The following is a 20,432-nucleotide window of genomic DNA, read 5'->3' as shown; positions in this document are numbered from 1 at the left end:
GGATAATTACCTTAACATGTCGTTGGCGTGTTTCTTGGCCTGCGTTTCCATGGCAACCCGGTGCCGCTCCATCTCTGCAGAGGTCAGCCTCAGCTTCTCTGTGACGGAGCGCAGCGAGACGTCCTGCTCGGCCACCGTCTGCTCCAACTCAGCCAGCCGCTCCAGGTGCTTGGAGCTCGGCACCCTGATGGTCGGCCGCTTCATCAACTCCTGGAACAATGGAGGCAGAAAGGAGCATTCAGGAAAACATTCAACACCAAGCACAGCGGGACATTTCATCAAGATGGATGTGCTGATTGTTCTTCACACATCTCCAGCTGCATAGCTGGGAATTATGGGATATACCAGCCTCCAGAAAGCCCAGTCTTCTGTATGTCAGACGAATCTAACAGTTCATAAAGAGACCGTGATTGACGAGTACCATCGCCGTCTGTTTGAAGCGATCCAGCGAAGAGTCCGTTTGCAAATCCAACTTCTGATGCAACGTTTTCATCTCGTCCTGATGTCTCTTTATCATCTCCTTCTGATCCTGGGATGGACAGCAGGCAGGTACAGGAAACAAAGAGGAAATGAAAAGTTCAAAACAAACAAAGAAATGTTGTTGTGTTGCGCATCTGAAAACTTCTTCATTTGTAGAAGTTAAAAGTAAACATAAGAGTGTTTGAGGCTGAGAATGACTGCCCTCCTGGTGTTTGTCTTCGTGTCACCGTACCTGTCTTGCTTGAGACAGCTGGTTCTGGTACTTCTTCAGCACGTCCTCCTTCTTGTCCAGCCGCCCCTGGAGGTCTTTGATGGTCTGGTGGGCCAGCCTGAGGGCCGGCTGACTGTCTGTCCGTCCTTCTTCGTGTTTGGAGATGTCGGCCAGCAGCCGTTCTCTGCTGGCTGCAGCTGGCAGCCGGAGACGCAGCTCGTTGATCACTTTATCTCTGGACACCATGTTTTGTTCTGCCTTCCACAGAGCTGCTTCCTTCTCTTTCAACTTCTGCATATGGAAAAAATTAAGATTTCAAACAGTGACAAACAATAACGTTGTGCATCTGATCTATGAGGAATGGTGGAAATGTGAAGTGACTGAATATCCAACCTCATCTAAGTTCTTGCAGGCGGCCTGTGTGTCCAGGATGGTGCAGACGTGCTCTTTGATTTTACTCAAAGCGAACTCTAACTGATGAGCGAGAGGCAGCGTCGGGTCTGGAAGAGATCCTGCAGCTTCCTCAAACTGAAACAACCACAAGTACATTCATTAACACCATGGTTCAGAGATGTAATGTAATGTAATACATTAAACAGTAAGACCAATGCTAGAATCTACTCTTGACTAAATTCAAAAACTGAAAAAGCTGCAAATCCAGCATGTTTTGGTTTAAAAGAAAATATCAACTTGAGCTATTTCATCATCACAATCATTAAACGGTAGTTTACCTTGTGTGCACTGCTCAGTATTTCACTCTGGTGCTTCTCGTATTGGTCCAGCTGGCGCTCTAACTCCACCTCTCGCTGATCCCACACTAGCTGACGCTCTTCTTGGAGCTTAACGGAGCAAAGAGAAGAGTTCTCTGCATTACTTTCACATGTTAATTCACTTCATCACACCACAATAATACTTTTTCTTTATCACAATGACTTGTGCATAAAGACTGTTCCAGGAGTCTCTCACAGTGTTTTGCTGCACTGTCTCCTCCTCCAGCGAGCGGATGCTTCGCTCCTGCTCCTCCACCAGGTTCTTCAGGTACCGGATCTCCTCCCTTTGGACCACCAGCTCCCGGCCTCTCCTCAGCTCCTGCAGACGAGCCTCCTCCATCTTCTTGTGCCACTCCGTTACCTGTTATGAGTTCAAAGTTACAGTTTCATCTTTAATCAACTACGAGGGCAGAAAACAAACAGTGAGTCAATAAGTGACCTTCTGAGCTCCTTTCACATCCTTCAGTGTGGACATGAGCTCCTGGAGCCCTCGCAGCTTCAGCTCCAGCTCCTCAGCTCGGCCCTCCGCCCTCCTCCTCTCCTCCTCCGCCTTCTTCTTCTCCTCCTGGGCCTTCACTCTGTCCTCCTGCAGGCTCACCATCGTCACGGAGAACTTCTCCTGCTGGGGGAGAGGCAGCGCTCCGGCAAACTGCCGGCGCAGCGACTGGACGGTCCGCCGCAGGTGCACGCAGCGGTTCCTGCCCTCCTGGCGGGCCAGAAACAGAGCGCGCTCGCCGGCGTCCAGCCGCTGCTCGGCGCGCAGTTTGAAGGCCTCCAGCTGCTGGTTGTTGGAGACGGCAGCCTCCAGCTTTACCAGAGAAGCTGCTTCACTGAGCTGCAGAGCCACGATGTGCTGATGGAGCTTCGCAATCAGGGTCTTCTCATCGGACTGCGACTGACGGAGAGATGCAAATATCTGAATCAGTCGTACATGAAACACACTTTACGACGCCAGCTCCTTAAAACTAACTCTCTGAGATGGCCATGTGTGAACTGAGCAGGTTTCTATTACGTTTTTATCACACACTCCTGCAGGCGCTAATCGGGCACAACATCTCATCTGAACCAAACACACGATTTCCAACAGGTGGGAATGTGTTTAAAACTGAAAACCTCCCAGAGGAGGTCAGAGCCGGATTCTCAACACATTGAATGCATCATGAATTCAGCATCGTTCAGACATCCTGGAACTGTTTCAAACTAAAAACCCTTGAGGGTTTCATTAAACGTCCAGCCCTGAATTAAGCTTCGTCCTGTTTTATTTTACCAGGCTGAAAGCAAACATCTGAAATGATGATAATGATATAAAAGAACCACCTGTTGATAGACAGCTAATACAAAAGACAGTAAACTATCTGATTTGACTTGTTCTCATTAAGTCAATCAATCAGAGGATAATATTTACCTGGTAGTCCAGTATTTGTCTCCTTAAAGCTTCGACTTCTTTCTCTTTGGACTTCTGTCTGGACTGCAGAGCGGACACCTGAGTCATGGCCACATCAGACACCTCCTGAAGCCTGGAGGGAAAAAAACACATGGTTTTAAACTGTAAAAAAGTTTCATTTCTTTATTCCCATCATTATTATAAGTTCCACGGTTCACCACCAACACACTCCAGAAAAGCAAAGAAATACTCATGTGAAGAGCCAAAGTATTTAAATCCATCTATAAATGTGGATAATCAATACAGAGGTGCATTTTAATGTAAACTAGACTAAAACAGATTTCAACGTTATAAAATCTGTTGAATGACTTCACATTTACAAAAGTGGAGCATCAGTTTAGTTCAGCTGCTGATGAATAGAAGAGTTGAATAATGTGGTGCTGATAGGAGGCATCAAATCATCAACAAGAAACTTGATTTTAAAGAATGAGCTTATCTTTACTGTGACATGAGAAACTTCTGTCGGGAAAATTCGCCATCTTTTCTCACTCAGGCAGGCTTATCTTTGACTAACATTTATATAACAATGCTGTGAGCTCAAAAACATGTATGCTCTGAGGATTTATCCCTAAAGTTATGTTACGATTGCGAGTCTTTCACTCAATGATAAGAGTGTAAATGATCTGCGTCAGGCCGGGACTTTGACCAACGTACTTGGAGACCTCGGTGCGGAGCTCGGCCTCGGCCCTTTCCAGCTCTGAGATCTTGTTTCTGTCGGCGTCGCTCACAGCTTTGCTGACGCAGTCCGCCAGCTCGTCACTCAGCTCCCGCTCAACCCTCTGGGCTTCCGCGTTCATCCTGGTCAGCTGAAGGAAAGCAGAGGTAGAACTGCCTGAGGAGAGTCATTAAATAAATGCTTTGGCTGAAAAGAACATAAACGGGTGATGACCTGGCACACGCTGCAGTAAAACAGTCCAGCAGCCGAGGTGGTGAAACAAAACACTTTCTAACACTTCACCCTGCTGCCGCCTGCAGCCACAGAAACACCCTCTGATGTTCTTCACCTCTGCGAACTTGGACTCCAGCTCCACGTTGCGCTCCTCCACCTGCCGCAGGGAGCTCCTGGTGTGTTCGTACATCCTGTGAGCGTGCTCGGCTCGCTGCCTCTCGTTCAGCTCCTTCATCTCCAACGTGGTGATGCGTCTTGCAGCAGAGACCATTTCGTTGTTGACCGACGCTTTGCCCGCCTTGTCCATGCAGCTTCCGCCTCCTGATGACAGAGAAAAGCACAACAGAGAATGATATTCATCCACAAACCAGGAATAAGTCAAGAACTTGTAGATAAACTCAGAGGTAACAAGTCTCGGCGTGATCTTAGACTCAGATCTCAGAAACGTAGCCGAGGTGCAGCCGTTCATAAACCAGACAGATTCCTGAAGTCTCTCTAGAAAACTAGAGCGACTTCAGCTCATCCAGAACTCAGCTGTTCATCCTCCTCACATACGGAGCTCTGAATGGACTCGGACGAGTTCCATCACTGACTCACTGGTTAACTGTGTTCCTCTGAGATCATCTGCTGCTGGTTTATTGGAGGTTAAAGAAACCCCTGGAAACATGCAGCTGTTCAGCTTCTAAAGGTTTCATAGGTGAAAACAGCTGCCTGCTCTGAGTGAGAGTCACAGCAGTGAGGCTGAACAGGTCTGTCCTGAGCCGTGACTGAGAGGCTGCAGCAGCCTTCACTTACTGATTCTTTTCCAGCAACAGACCAAATAAAACTGGGGATTCAGCTTTTGAACAAACTACCTGCAGATATCAGGGAGGATAGCTCAGAACATACTTTCAAACACATCTCTTCGCATCAGCCTTTAACTAGCTTCTCCTGGAGCTCTTTGAACTACCGCGTCTTTAAAATGCGTATTGCTTTATTTTATATTTGAACTCTATTTGTGTTTAAATTTATGCATTTTATCCTTCCGAGGGATCAGCATGTGGAATTCTCAGTCAACCGAAGTCAAATTGGATCCTGATTGGGATCATTTTAAACTCAAACTGAGAGAGTTTTTAAAGAGGCAGCAGTCATGTAGTCATGAATGATCTGGTGCTTCTTTTATGGTGTTTTTATCTCAATTTTCCATATTTCTCATTAACTTTTGTGTTTTGATTGTGTATATCTATGGTTGAATGTATGATTGGGATCGTCTCCTGTGAATGTGTTGATTTGTTGATTTTCTGTATTTTAAAAGCCCATCTCGGGACGAGCATTGCAAATTATCTGAGGCTATAAGTGCTGTGGTGTCACATTGTTTATGCTACATACTACACAAATAAACATTAAATAAAAATAAGGCATTTTATTTCTATTCTATATTTTTAAATGTTCTTTTTTTTTTGTGAAACACCATGTAATCTTCTTGCTCTTTGAGCTGCCTTTCTTTCATGAAAGGTGTTAAACAAATAAAGTTTATTGTTATTATTTTTATTAAGTCAAACTGCGGTGTTGTATTTGTATAAAACTGGGTTTTATTCTGATTTACGTTGAGAGTTCAGATGTGGTTGATTCTCTGTGTTACAGCGCTGATCGGTTATGATCACATGTAAGTCAACATCCTTGTTGTGGAGACAGGAACGTGCTGACTCGGATCACTGTGAGGCTGAAACTAAACAGCTTTAATCATCTATTGTGTTACAACAATGGCTGTGGAAGAGCAGATTCAAGCTCAGGAAGAATACAAATTTAAAAAAGACACAAACAACTTGGATTGGTGTCCCTGTGGGAAGTTTAGTGGCATCACCACATCCCTGAAAATGTTTTGGAGATAAGGACAGTGGCCAGAAGTTCAGCTCCTCCTCAGCTGGGTTATTCTGAGCTGATTTACTGTTTGGTCAGCGCCAAACTCTCCACGATGTCAGTTAAAGACTGTTTGGGCTGTTTTGTAGTTTAACCGCTATTAAAACACATTTTATTATCTAAATTCAAGACAAAAAAAACAAAACTCAAGTTATTTTAAAAGAGGAAAACAACCGAACTGCCCGTGATGAGCGGCATCATGAGTTTACCAGCTGAGTTGATGTTCTCCCACGCTTGCTCTAATGTGTTGAGCTTCTCCTTTGAGATCTCCAGTTCTTTATTCCCGGCAGAGATTTGATCTCGAAGAGACTCGTTCTCACTCTGAGAGACAGAAAAGATAGAAATATGTTATGGTGAGTCAGTAAACAGCTGAAAATAAGGAGGTGTCACGAGAATACTCAGATGGTTAATGAGTTTTTAGACCTGCAGATGGTGGAGGTTGGTGGTTCTTTGGGCGAGGCGGCCGTCCCGCTGCAGCAGGTCTCTGTATTTGACCGTGAGCTCTGTGTACTGGCGGTTGGCCCGCTCCAGGTCCGACGAGGGGACGCTGTCGTCCAGGGTCTTCTGCAGCGCTGCCATCTTATACGCAGCCATTTCCTCAACACAAAAGACGAGCGACGTTGAACGGGCATCGTACATCGTAATAACCATAACCATCCATATTGTAATAATGGATGGTTCAAAATGCCATGTGTTTGTTTGTCAGCTCTGCCTGTTACAATAACTACATTTGGTCACAACATCTCAGAAATATGAGAATAAGACCTGAATTTTACAGAAGCCTTCATATTTTACTGTCACTTCACATTGTTATTGTTCACTTTATAATCTGCTGCTATCCGTCTTTGGCATTCATTGTACAGATACATATTGCAGTCAAGCCTGACTTGTGGTTGTTGTCTGTTTTTATTGTTACATATTTATACTTTTCTTGTTTTATCTTGATATTTTAGCACGCTGTGGGACTGTGAGAAACAATATTTCGATCTCTGTGTCTGTCTTGTACAAATGGTGAAATTGACAATAAAGTTGACGCTGACTTAATGATAATTAACCGTTGTATATGTATGTATCTATTACCAAGTCATCTTGTTCATGTTTCTCTGTAATGCTGATTTTTATGAATTTATTACACACTTTTTGTGGATTTGGTTTTCTACTGATAATGGACTGTATTCCCTCAGTGTAGCTCGTCGTCATAGCGACTGCACGTGAAACTACTGTCACAAGAACAATACAGAACATCGGAGGGATGGAGACACAGGTTGAATGAGAGGAGGCTGAAGGCAGCGAGACAAAGGACTGAATTTAACTATTTAATCATCGCCTGTTTGTGCAGGATGTCGTTAGCCGTTAGCAGCCTTCAGTGTTTTCACGTCATCATTTAGTGTCGGTTGTGATGAGGACCAGGTTTTATCCAAAACTTTCTCCTGATGGAAAACCAAATAAAGGCCTCCCACTGGTATTTATTTTTTACCGTGCCAGATTATGTGAATTGTTCATCTGGATAAATAAATAATATTAATAATAATTAATAATAATAAATAAAAAACCACAGACAGGGTGCCAAAGTAGGATACCAGATGCTGTCCTGGGTCCTGAAAACAGATTTATGATTAATATTTTGCTGATAAAAAGTAAGAAAGCTCTATAGAAAATGGATGACAACTGAAACTCCCACAGTGGAGGACTGAGTTCATGTGATCCACAATATTTTTTAACTAACTTTTGTTTTAAGACTTGAACAGGAAAAGTTTGAAAGCTGTTTGAAATCTAGAACATCTAGAACAGATTTTACACAATCCAAAATGATTTATTTAGCTGCTCCTCTGTTCAATGTTCAGATTTTCTTTTAATTGTATTTATATGTATTATTTACACACTTTTAAGTTATTCTACTTTATTCTTTTCACCCTTCTTAAGATGGGAACATCATTTAAACATGTTTTCAAGATAATGTTTCAGAGTTGTGTTTGTAATAAAAATGTAATTAAAAAACAAACAAAAGCGATATGATGTTTTTTTCCTGCTTTAGTTATTCAGTGAAAACTGGCTCCAGCTTTCATTTCCTGAAGAATCTTTTGAAAGAAGTGGATGATTAACTGCAACCTTTTACTACTATACGATGGGAAACACAGAAGTTGTTTCAATTGGAGTGTTTTGGTGCCACTACCTTGTATCTCTGCAGGTAGCCGATCCTCTGGGTGACGGAGGCCTGCAGGCGGCTGCTGTCGTCCCTCAGCCGGCTGTTCTCCTTGCGGAGGTGCTCCTCCTGCTCCAGCAGCGTCGTGTAGCGCCGCGTCAGCTTCTTCTCGTTAACCTTCAGCACCGTCAGCCGGCGAAACGCTTCGCTCAGCTGCCGCCTCATTTCCTCGGGGTCCTTCTGAAGGGCGTCCAGCAGGTCCTGAGGGGTGAAATAAAATTCTCTTTTTAGTCGTTGAGTCATTCATTCATTGTGTTCAGACACTGAGCAGCTGATTTCAATGTGTTGGCGTCGGTGCTGTCCAAGATTCTCCAGAGTCTCGCTCATATCGAGTCTGAACAGATGTTCTGTTCTCCTCGTGTGTGTTTCAGTTATTGAGTTGGAGGAAAGTTATTTTAGTGAGATTAATCGGCGATCAAATCTACATTGAAACAATGTGTGTAAACATGCTTCATTGCTGCAGTGCATCTTGTCACATTTAACTCGTATTTGCCTGTTAAACATTTATTTGTGCTACTTACATCGAACTCTTGGATTTTAACTTCGTCCACCTGCTTTCGCTCCTCCAGCTTGTTCTTCATCTCTGTGAACGTCTCCCTCTCTTTCTGCCACTCTGCCTTGTCACTAAAAGACGATAAACAAGGTTGGAAGTTTAACACGTGAGGTTAAAAACCAGCCAGAGACGTTGTCGTTAACCCACCTCAGGTATTCCTTATAGAGGAGGCCCTGCTGATGGCTGATAACAGAAAACTTCTCCTTGTACTCCTCCAGCGTTCCTGTAACTCTCCTGCTGTTTTCCTCCTTGTTTCTGAGCTCCTAAATAAAAGCAGTATAACATAAATTAGAACGGTTTCATTTTTAAGTTCAGTCCAGGTCTTCAGAGGACAGAGACACCGACCTGAAGAAGTCGAACCGCGTACTCGTTCAGGGAGCTGACGACCTCGGTGCTGCTGGGCCCGAGGCCCTCAGGCAGGGTCAGAGGTCGCAGGATGACCCCGCTGCCACCGGCCTTCCTGAACAGCTCAACCTCCGCTTCGAGCTGGTTCACCTGACAGCAACCAATGATTAAATGTGTTTTTATATAGAAACAACTTCAGGTTCTCTAAAAAGATCATTTGTACATCAAAGCCATTTCAGTGTTTCCTAACAGGCTTGTTTGGAAAAGTTTCTAACAAAAGTACAGTCTCGGACAAAAGAAAAACTGTGTCACAGGAGATATTGTGAAACATAGACAGGCAAACCAATAGAAAACTAAAGGATAGAACTCGACCCAAGAGCACAATGAACCTGACAAGGGAATAAAAAGGTAAAAGAAGAGCAACATAAAAGAGAGAAAGATGTGTAACAGAATAAAATTAAAGATAAGTTACGACAGCTGCCTGAAGAAAAGGCTTTAATATAAAACCAGCCGTCTCTCACACACATGGTGCAGGCTGTGTTGTGGGAAACATGGTTTCCATTTAACATTATTTGTCAAAGAAAGTGATTGAGATGAAAAGTTGAGTTTGTTTACAGTAAATCCAGAAAGTATTCACAGCGCTTCACTTTTTCCACATTTTGTTATGTTACAGCTTTATTACAAAATGGATTAAATATTTTTTTTCCTCAAAATTCTACACGCAATATCCCATAATGACAAAGTGAAAAACGTTTTTCTTTCATTTTTGCAAATCTATTAAAAATAAAGAACGGAAATATAACACGTCCATAAGTATTCAGTCTTTGCTCAATACTTTGTTGAGGCACCTTTGGCAGAAATTACAGCCTCAAGTCAAGTCAAGTCTTCAGGTGCCTTTTGGTAAACTCCAGGTGGGCTGTCATGTGTCTTTTACTGAGGAGTGTCTTCCGTCCGTCCACTCTACCATACAGGCCTGCTTGGTGGAGTGCTGCAGAGATGGTTGTCCTTCTGGAAGGTTCTCCTCTCTTCACAGAGCAACGTTGGAGCTCTGTCAGAGTGACCATCGGGTTCTTGGTCACCTCCCTGACTAAGGCCCTTCTCCCCCGATCGCTCAGTTTGGCCGGGCGGCCGACTCTATGAAGAGTCCTGGTGGTTCAAACTTCTTCCATTTACGGATGATGGAGGCCACTGTGCTCATTGGGACCTTCAATGCTGCAGAAATGTTTCTGTACCCTTCCCCAGATCTGTACCTCCATACAATCCTGTCTGAGGTCTACGGATGATTCTTTGGACTTCATGTCTTGGTTTGTGCTCTGACATGTCAACTGTGGGACCTTATATAGACGGTGTGTGTCTTTCCAAATCATGTCCAATCAACTGAATTTACCAGGTCGACTCCAATCAAGTTGTAGAAACATCTCAAGGATGACCAGTGGAAACAGGAAACACCTGAGCTCAACTTTGAGTGTAATGGCAAAGGCTGTGAATACTTATATACATGTGATTTCTTTCGTTTTTTATTTTTAATAGATTTGCAAAAATGTCAAAAAAACCGTTTTCAGTGTTGTCATTATGGGGTATTGTGTGTAGAATTTTGAGGAAAAACGTATAGAATCCATTTTGGAATAAAGCTGTAACAACAAAATGTGTAAAAAGTGAAGCGCTGTGAATACTTTCCAGATGTACTGTATCTCCTTTCTGTCTTCATATGAAACAGAAGCAGCACATGTTGGAACGAGAGGAGTCCGACCGGTCAGAGAAATGTTCTCCACCTGTCAATCACACTGCTGAACGGAGGCCACGGCTTTATAAATCACTACGGATGTTTATTAAACTTTAAATTTGTCAGGTTAACGACTTTCAGCTGAAACCACTCGGATTTGTCCTTAAATAACCGGAGTTTGGGTTTAAGATCTGCTTTACTCTGAACAACCAGTGAATCATATCATCTCTTCATGTGAATGTACCTTTTCTTTGGCTCTAACAAGCTGACTGAAGCTGCCGGTCGCTTCCTCCCGGGCTGATTTCAGCTCCTGCCTCAGCTCCTCGTTCCTCCCCAGTAGCTGATGGATCTGGGACTTGAGATGCGGTGCGGCCTCAGACTGACCGCTCATGATGTTCACATCCAGCGCCTGTGACGGGAAGATGATGAGCAACGATCAAAGGCATTAAAACCAACAAGAAAAATATCTGGATGACCAACGATGGGACGAGTTCAAGAAGAAGTTCGTTGAAGGTGCTGACTGTCGAGTCACAACGCGTTGAGTCACGTCAAAAGTCACGTCATGTCATTGATTTAGTACATTTATACATAAAAAAAAGTTGAACAAATTGCTGCATAACATCAGACAGAATTAAAACAAATCAAACAGACATGAAAAAAATAATAATCAATAAATCAATTTAACGTTAAAGAAATAAAACAAAGACACAACGATTTAAATTAAATATACATGAGCAGTGATAAATATTAAAAAATAATTCATTAAAAAATAAAATTATAACTTCGCCTCCACTGGGAGAGCCAGTGAGGATGAACATCTGCTCAAAGTGGATTTGAATCCTGGTCTGGAAGGAGAGGAACAGTTCATGAGCTGACAGAGAGCTCACCTGGCCCTCACAGCCAATCAGGAGCCACGAACAGCTGCTGCTCCAATGACCAGGTGTGCAACAGGTCAGACAGGTAAGCTAGCTGCTCCATTTAAGCATTTCTACTCAAACAGTAACCTTCTTACATTATTCCTGTACTGAACAAATAACTAATACAAGGATGCCGGGATGCTACGCTAGCGGGAAGCAGTCAGGAGCGCTGCTGCAGACGGGATATTAATCTGACCCAACATATAAATAATTAAAATCGTTAAATACCTCCACCATGATCATAATCTCATGCTACATGTAAGATTTAAGAACACTTGTTGTTGTAAATGACCCGCTCAGCTGTGACTGATACCTGGTGCCTCCTGCTTCCTTGTTGTTCTGCTGCTAAACCCAGCAGTGACATCAGAGCCCAAGAATCATCTTCCCCAGCGGTTCCCTTTGTGTTGCATCGTATGCTGCGTCCAACCATCCCAAACTTTTGACTTCCCTCTTTTATTTTATTTTTTTGCGCATTCGTTGTTTATTAAGTTGCTAAGTGACAAATCCTGAGCTTCATTAACTGAAGAACAGTAAAATAACGAGGCGGGACAACGTCCACTGTTTTGAGCGCAGCTGATGTCCTTGTGGAGGCACTCTGCAAGGTGACGGCAGAGTCGTTGGGAAACACGTTTCTACAGGAACTTAAACAGAAAGGTTGTGATGATGAGTTGCAGAAGCATCATGTGACATGATATAAAATCTATTTCTGTTTTAGACCTGAGCTGCTGATTTCTGCAGAAGTCAATTTAAAAAGAATTGCCATAGTAACTTGAAGCGATGAAGACTTGATCAGACACCACAAGACTGTTTGAAAAACGGTAAGGTGGCAGACTTCACAGAAACAGAAACAATCATCAGATCTTTGCTGACTAATGGGCGTCTGAACTGTTGACATCTTCCTGAAACACAAACAATAGGAGATGCAGAAGAATATAAAGTCAGTGTCCTTCCCTGCAGTACAAAGTGAGACAAGACTTTGGCTTCTGTCCACTGTCACAGTTAGATTGTGTAAATACACACATACAACCCTAACAGCTGAACTAAGGAGTGGTGTTGAATTAAAAACACTTTTTGATGTTTACGTGAGTAAACATGGGATAATTCACAGTATAATAATAAACTGTATTTATAAAGTGATGGATGTGATAAATGTGGTGATTTTCTTTCAAATAAAAGCTTCCAGTCTGGAGCAGCAAAGACCTCCAACCTATTCACACTACTTTCAGCGAAATAAGCCAGTAGATCAGGATGTATTTACAATTACAAACAAACTCAAGTGTGAACAAATTATCTTCTATTCTGAGGCTGTTGTTGTTTTTTCTGTTTGTAAATAAACACTAATCTACTTCCTGTAGGACTCATGGCACTCTTTGCTTGAGTTGTATTCTGTATTAGCCTGAGGTAATGGACTCGTCTCTGTACTTGTTCTTCTGGACCTCAGTGCTGCTTTTGATACGATTGATCATACGATCTTATTACAGAGATTAGAAGACGTTACGAGGATTAAAGGAACTGCATTAGACTGGTTCAAATCCTACTTATCAGATAGATTCCAGTTTGTCCATGTCAACAATGAGTCTTCCAGACAAACAAGAGTTAGTGATGGAGTTCCACAAGGCTCAGTGTTAGGCCCAATACGTTTAACTTTGTAAATGCTTCCATTAGGAGATGTCATCAGGAGACACTGCATCAACTTCCATTGTTATGCAGATGACACTCAGCTACATCTTTCTATAAAACCAGATGAAACTAATCAGTTAGTAAAACTTGAAGCCTGTCTAAAAGACATAAAGGCCTGGATGATCAAAAACTTCCTGCTTCTAAATTCAGACAAAACAGAAGTTCTTGTACTTGGTCCTAAACACCTCAGAAACTCTTTCTGTAATCACTTAGTTACTCTGGATGACGTTGTCTTGGCCTCCAGCAGAACTGTGAGGAACCTTGGAGTCATCTTTGATGAGGATTTGTCCTTTAGACACCATATAAAGCAAATCTCCAGAACTGCCTTCTTTCATCTACGTAATATTAATAAAATCAGGAAAATCCTTCCTCAGCGTGACGCAGAAAAAAAACTCATTCATGCATTTGTTACTTCTAGACTAGATTATTGTAATTCCTTGTTGTTAGGATGTCCAAATTACTCATTAAAAACCTGCAGCTGATCCAAAATGCTGCAGCAAGAGTACTGACGGGATTTAGCAAGAGAGATCATATTTCTCCAGTTTTATCTTCTCTTCACTGGCTTCCTGTGAAATCAAGAATATAATTTAAAATTCTCTTGATGACTTACAAAGCTCTACATGACCAGGCTCCATCATATCTTAGAGATCTTATAGAACCATATAATCCGAGCAGAGCACTTCTCTCAGTACGCTGGTCTGCTTGTGGTTCCTAGAGTTTACAGAAGTAGAATGGGAGGCGGAGCTTCAGTTTTCAGGCTCCTCCCCTGTGGAACCAGCTCCCAGTTTGTGTTGGAGGGGCAGAAACCCTCTCCAGCTTTAAGATTCGACTCAAAACGTTCCTTCTTGATAAAGCCTATAGTTAGGGCTGGCTCAGGTAGACCTGAACCAACCCTTAGTTATGCTGTTATAGGCCGATGCTGCTGGAGGACTTCGTTACATGCTGAGCTTCTTTTCTTTCCTCCTACTCTTTAACTGACTCATACCTCACCATCTTCTTCTCTCCCATAGTTTCTACTTATTATCTGTTGTCTCCATTCAGTTCCTTCACTCGTGTAGTTTCTGTTCTTTCTTTTCCAGATGTCCCGTCATGGAGCTGCATGTCTCTGCTCTGCGCTTGTCGTCTCCACCAACAGTTCTTCTCTTCTATCTCTATGCTGTCCTTTTCTTTCTCTGCTCTCCTCTCACCCCAACCAGTCGAGACAGATGCTCCGCCCACCTCTGCTCCTGGTTCTATTAACAGATGCTCCGCCCACCTCTGATCCTGGTTCTGTTAACAGATGCTCCGCCCACCTCTGAGCCTGTTTCTGTCGGAGGTTTCTTCCTATTAAAGGGAGTTTTTCCCCTCCTAGCTTATGTGGGAATTGTTGAATTGTTGAATTGTTGGGTTTCTCTGTATAATATTGTAAAGTCTTCCCGTGACTTGTAACTTTAATGTGTTAAGTGCCATGAAATAACCTGTGTTGTGATTTGGCACTATATAAATAAAGTTGAATTGAATTGTTTTTTAATATTAAGGTAATATTATCAGCCTGACTCCTGCTCAGTGCTTCAGTGTTTGATGTGCTTCCAGTCTGGAAACCCTGTTCTCATTAAGGTTTGTTCAGATGACGTTGAAGTCCTTCCAACAACATAATGCCAATTCATTCAAAATGACCCCAAAGTCTTTGTCCATAAAGATGCAAAAACAGTCCCCGATATGGACCAAACTTTGAATAATTAAAGGCAGCTTGTATTTAAAGACGACTCGTGTTTAACATGAGGTTCGGTGTGTGGCAGATACTCACACCAGCCAACCTCTCCAGATGAGGAACAGAGACGGCATCATCGCATGAAGACATCTGCTGATTGATCCTCATAGCTTGAAGGGCGTCTTTCAATGCAGCCTCCAGATCTCGTTTCACTTTGGACACTTCTTCCACTGACAGGACAAACAGTGAAGCAGGGAGATATTAAATTCACTTTAAAAGGAACAAAAACTATTCTCTCTGTATAAACTGTTCAGATGTTAACTTTCCTTCTTCTTATTATTAAAATGTTATTTACTTTAGACACACATTTCCCAAACATAGGAAATGAAACACCTGATGTCAAATCTCATACTTACATTTGACCTGAAACTGGGTCTTCTGAACTTCCAACTCTCTCTCCTTATTGATCAACTCTTTCTCCAGGAACTCATTCTGCAATAAAAAGGAAAAAAAAAAAGAAAACCTAAGTAAAAGATATTATCTACAGTTGCAACACATATTGTGGCCACTAAACCATTTACAGTTGTTCAGGACTTTTATTTGACAATCACAGATTAATGTGGACCGATCACAGGTCATTAACTTCCTGTCGGTTTGATGTGCTTGACTCAGTTTATCCTCTCTCGTAAATATTCTTCTTATGGATTCTCTTTTAAATAACCATTGGGATTGTTTCCCTAATGGACACATAACCATGTCATTACCTGGTGTCCTACTGGCATCCACATAAATTAGTTAATAAATAAATTCTTGGATACATGACATCATCTTAATCCAGGAGGATGAAGGAGGGATGTTGTTACTCAGGAGTCAGGATGGAGGAGGATGAGGAGGATGAACGAGGATGGAGGAGGATGGAGGAGGATGAAGGAGGGATGTTGTTACTCAGGAGTCAGGATGGAAGAGGATGAAGGAGGATGGAGGAGGATGAAAGAGGATGGAAGAGGATGAAGGAGGATGGAGGAGGATGAAAGAGGATGAAGGAGGGATGTTGTTACTCAGGAGTCAGGATGGAGGAGGATGGAGGAGGATGGAGGAGGGATGTTGTTAGTCAGGATGGAGGAGGATGGAGGAGGATGAACGAGGATGAAGGAGGGATGTTGTTACTCAAGAGTCAGGATAGAGGAGGATGGAGGAGGGATGTTGTTACTCAGGAGTCAGGATGGAGGAGGATTGAGGAGGATGGAGGAGGGATGTTGTTAGTCAGGATGGAGGAGGATGAACGAGGATGAAGGAGGATGAAATAGTCATGTTGTCACTCAAGAGTCAGGATGGAGGAGGATGAAGGAGGGATGTTGTTACTCAAGAGTCAGGATGGAGGAGGATGGAGGAGGGAGGGATGTTGTTACTCAAGAGTCAGGATGGAGGAGGATGGAGGAGGATGGATGAAGGAGGATGAAGGAGGGATGTTATTACTCAGGAGTCAGGATGGAGGAGGATGGAAGAGGGATGTTGTTAGTCAGGATGGAGGAGGATGGAGGAGGATGAAGGAGGATGGAGGAGGATGAAGGAGGGTGAAGGAGGTATGTTATTACTCAGGAGTCAGGGTGGAGGAGGGATGTTGTTACTCAAGAGTCAGGATGGAGGAGGATGGAGGAAGATGGAGGAGGGATGAAGGAGGATGAAGGAGGGATGTTATTACTCAGGAGTCAGGATGGAGGAGGATGGAGGAGGGATGAAGGAGGATGATGTTGTTACTCAGGAGTCAGGATGGAGGAGGATGGAGGAGGGATGGAGGAGGATGGAGGAGGGATGTTATTACTCAGGAGTCAGGATGGAGGAGGATGGAGGAGGATGAAGGAGGGATGTTGTTACTCAGGAGTCAGGATGGAGGAGGATGGAGGAAGGATGTTGTTCCTCACCTTGCGTCTGATCTGTTCATCAGTGTACGTGCTGCTTCGTTTGAGAGGCGGCTGCACGGCTCTGCTGACATCGTCCTCCAACAGCAGGCTGGACTGAGGGAACCCTGCAGACATGGCTGATTAACGCCAAACCGTTAATATCTAATAATATCATGTTTTAAAAGAGAACGAAAGTTATGATAGACAATAAACCAGTGAGAAAACACTCTACATAGTTTTGGTTTGTATTATTTAGTTACATGATTTAGACATGTTATTATTGTGTGATGCTGTCATGCTCACACAATAAACTCTACCAAAACTGGCCTATATGACACCGTTATTCAGAGAAACAGAAATCAAAGCAGAGGAACAATGTAAAATAGAAATGATTCTGAACAAACAAACCATCCTGTATTAAATCCAACCAAAAAAAATTCCTTTCTGTCATCATTGATGCTCCACCTCCTCCATCTTCTCCCGTCTCACCAGCCTGTGATGCCCTCTTCACACATGAAACCCTTCAATGCCATCTTACTACAGCCTCAGCAACATCTGCTATCCAACAACAACCACACTAACCAACTAACCAACTCAGCGGCCTCCACATGTGCATTGCAGAAATAAAAAAATCGGATGGCATCAAACTTTCTTCAGTTACATTCAGCAAAATTAGAAATTATCATCATACGTCCAGACTCATCCCAAAGTTACATTTCCTCCCATCTCAGTTCCCTCTCAGCTAACGTTACGTCCTCCTGCAGAAACCTCAGGGATTACCCTGAGACTGTGACAGCCATCTCACCTTCGAGCAGCACATCAACTCTGATGTACAATCGCTTCTTTTTCAACTCAAGAAAATTTCAAAAATCAGATCATTTCTAACCCTCAATACCCCAGAAACAGTAATTCATGCTTTCATGTCCTCCCGGTTAGATTACTGCACCGCTCTGTCCTCCTGCCTCACACAACTTCAACTCATTCAAAATGCAGCAGCCAGACTCAGAAGCAGGTCCAACAGGAGGGAGCACGTTACACCTGTTTTAAAATCACTCCATCGGTTTCCTGTCTATTTGAGAATAGATTTAAAAAATTGTAATGATCACTTATCACTCCTGAATATATATCTGACCTCGTGACCTCTACGGGCTGACATGCAACCTGAGATGTCACGTTGGTCGTTCCTGACCGAACCTCCAACTAATCTTAAAACTACAGGTTTCTGTTCGGGCCCCTCAGTTGTGGGACGACCTGCCAGAGGACATCAGGGACACTAACACACTCTTCTCTCAAGCCACTCTTTAAAAGCACTATTTTAGACCTGCCTTTTGTTGACTGCATTTGTATTGATTCACTCTGTTTTAATGACTGTTTTATTTTTGTTGTATTTAATCATTATATTTTACTAACTGTTCCCTATTGTGTTTTAATGTATGTAAAGCGCTTTGTAACTTGTTTCTGAAAAGCGCAATAGAAATAAAGTTGTCTTTATTATTATTAGCAGCATTTCTGCATCACTTTCATCACAGACCAGGTCTGAATGCTGCTGGATGAACATAAAGACTGAAGAGAACTACACTGACCATCATGTTGAACCTGTTAAAATACTGCTGCCATATATTATACAAGCAGGCAGCTCCTTCTGTAAATGTTCAGTCACGTGAGTGAAGTTGAGACGAACCAAAGTGTTAAAGTCAGTTATGAATGACACGATGCTGTTCAGCTGCTTCTTCCCTGAAAATTTATCAGAAGATGGACATAAATAAATCTAAGACATGAACTCAGATTTTATCTCTTTTGGAAAAGAACATCAATGTCAAAATAAAACACATTTCTACTGTCACCTCTTTCCTTCGCCATGCGTCTGATCTGTTTCTTCAGCTCTAGTCTCTCCTCTTCAAGCCGTTCAATCTAGAAAGAAATGAAAAAGTAAGGTGAGAGGAGCTCATGAAAAAAAACAACCTTTGTAACTGCTGCTTTCCCTTTTTGATGAATCCTGTAGTTGGAGCTGCTACAGGCCGAGGCTGCTGGGGGACCTCATGATGCACTGGGCTTCTTCCTCTCACTCTATAACTCATATCTCACCATTAGACCTCATTAACTTCACTCTTTAACTCTCTATAACTCATATCTCACCATTAGACCTCATTAACTTCACTCTTTAACTCTCTATAACTCATATCTCACCATTAGACCTCATTAACTTCACTCTTTAACTCTCTATAACTCATATCTCACCATTAGACCTCATTAACTTCACTCTTTTACTCTCTATAACTCATATTTCACCATTAGACCTCATTAACTTCACTCTTTCTCTCTCCCATAGTCTGTTGGAGGCTTTTCTCCCTTAAAGAGGAGTTTTCCCTTTGTTGAATTGTTGGGTTTCTCTGTATGATGCTGTAAAGTTAAGATTGAAGGACTTTACTGTATTAAGTTCCTTTAAATAACCTACACAAATTAAATCAGATTGAACTGAATTGAACCTTTGTGACTCCACTTTACCTCTTTGGTGAGAACTTGATTTTCTGCTTTGTACTGTCGCTGTCTGAGATCTTTGGCGCGCCTGAACTCTGTTAGATCCACTTCCTGCTTTGGCTCCAGACCTTCAGTGGAGACCAACAGAAAGAAAAGTGAAATGAATTTCAAGGTTCCAAATCAGTGTTGTCTCAACATCCTGGGAGATGAGAAAAGTAAAGGTTTGTTAAAGTCTGACCTAGTTTTTCTCTAAAATCCTGGTTTTGGTCCATGAGGTCGCTAATCGTCATCTCGAGCTGGTTGATCTCTCTGGTCATGACCTCCGCCTCACGATCTCTCACTCTAATCTCATTTTTACACTCTTTGATCTCCACAATGGCTGCTTCCAGGCCGTAAGTGCCCTGAAATACAGAAACAGATCTGTGGTTACTTGTCCATCAAAAAGCACATCTTGTCTCTTGTTTTTTTCAGGAAGCCATGAGATACGGCGACAGACAAACACCACACTTGTAGACTCAAGAAGCCCGTTGGTCACACCACAGTCACGTCTCTATTAAAAGTAATGATGAACATTAAAAGAATAAATTCAAAAGCCTGACTTCTGGGAAATTAAGTCTCAAATAATTTGATTAAGATGAAACCAAATCTTTGATTTAAGCTGCGAGTGAAACCCAAAGGGGAGAGAGAGTTTGTAGACTTACAGACTCGTACTGGCTCAAGCGGTTTGAAGCCTCAATAAGAGCTTTGTCTTTCTCCTCTGCATGATCTTCTGCCAGCTTCAATGCTTCCTCTGCTTCCGCTGCTCTGGTGTCTGCAGCTTCCAGCCTGGACTTCAGCTCCTCCATCTTCTTCTGCTGCGTGCTCGAAGGTAGGCCTTGTTCAAGAAACCCAAATGACTTCTTTAACTGCAGATTCGAGTAAACATCCAGTTCTCACACAATATCTGTGCTGTTTGTGTCACTGTGTGGACTGTGTTGACAGGTCATCATTGTAAATGAGAATTGGTTCTCAATTGATTTTACCTGGTTAAATAAAGGTCATATAATATAGGATTTCATTAGCTAGTTCCTTTAGGTCAGTGCTTCTTAACTGCTGGGTCACGAGGACTGTCAGAGTGAGCCGTGAATGTGTGTTGAGGGTAAAACAAAGTTGAGGGAAAACTATTATTTTGAAGTCTACGGAATTTCTGATGGTGTGCTTTTATCTTGAAGTACATACAGGACCAAAACTACTGTTGTCAAATCAGTAG

The 20,432-nt window shown here is 42.6% G+C and overlaps 1 protein-coding gene across 3 annotated transcripts in view; it reads right to left on the bottom strand.

The window, feature by feature from the left end:
• Positions 1-20,432, bottom strand: part of cep290 (centrosomal protein 290) — a 47,834-nt gene that overhangs the window by 14,943 nt on the left and 12,459 nt on the right. For 2 of the 3 annotated variants that reach the window (XM_069718636.1, XM_069718638.1), the window contains exons 12-35: positions 19,885-20,057; positions 19,422-19,584; positions 19,211-19,311; positions 18,550-18,616; positions 16,727-16,842; positions 15,221-15,296; positions 14,901-15,034; positions 10,762-10,926; positions 8,795-8,944; positions 8,597-8,712; positions 8,418-8,520; positions 7,867-8,097; positions 6,117-6,290; positions 5,903-6,014; positions 3,910-4,115; positions 3,560-3,711; positions 2,867-2,978; positions 1,901-2,356; positions 1,658-1,822; positions 1,423-1,530; positions 1,085-1,219; positions 713-982; positions 422-529; positions 11-210 (exon numbers count right to left, since the gene is read on the bottom strand). In XM_069718636.1, coding sequence (XP_069574737.1) covers positions 11-210; positions 422-529; positions 713-982; positions 1,085-1,219; positions 1,423-1,530; positions 1,658-1,822; positions 1,901-2,356; positions 2,867-2,978; positions 3,560-3,711; positions 3,910-4,115; positions 5,903-6,014; positions 6,117-6,290; positions 7,867-8,097; positions 8,418-8,520; positions 8,597-8,712; positions 8,795-8,944; positions 10,762-10,926; positions 14,901-15,034; positions 15,221-15,296; positions 16,727-16,842; positions 18,550-18,616; positions 19,211-19,311; positions 19,422-19,584; positions 19,885-20,057 — 3,793 coding nt within the window. The remainder of the gene's footprint in view (positions 1-10; positions 211-421; positions 530-712; positions 983-1,084; positions 1,220-1,422; positions 1,531-1,657; positions 1,823-1,900; positions 2,357-2,866; positions 2,979-3,559; positions 3,712-3,909; positions 4,116-5,902; positions 6,015-6,116; positions 6,291-7,866; positions 8,098-8,417; positions 8,521-8,596; positions 8,713-8,794; positions 8,945-10,761; positions 10,927-14,900; positions 15,035-15,220; positions 15,297-16,726; positions 16,843-18,549; positions 18,617-19,210; positions 19,312-19,421; positions 19,585-19,884; positions 20,058-20,432) is intronic. The other variant, XM_069718637.1, reaches the window with a different exon arrangement.

The sequence above is a fragment of the Brachyistius frenatus genome, unplaced genomic scaffold (genome assembly GCF_029030835.1).
Source record: "Brachyistius frenatus isolate BFR_SWC_R1_liver_20210118 unplaced genomic scaffold, ASM2903083v1 Contig_195, whole genome shotgun sequence".
Lineage (NCBI taxonomy): Eukaryota > Metazoa > Chordata > Actinopteri > Embiotocidae > Brachyistius > Brachyistius frenatus.
This window is presented reverse-complemented; position numbering and strand designations above follow the sequence as displayed.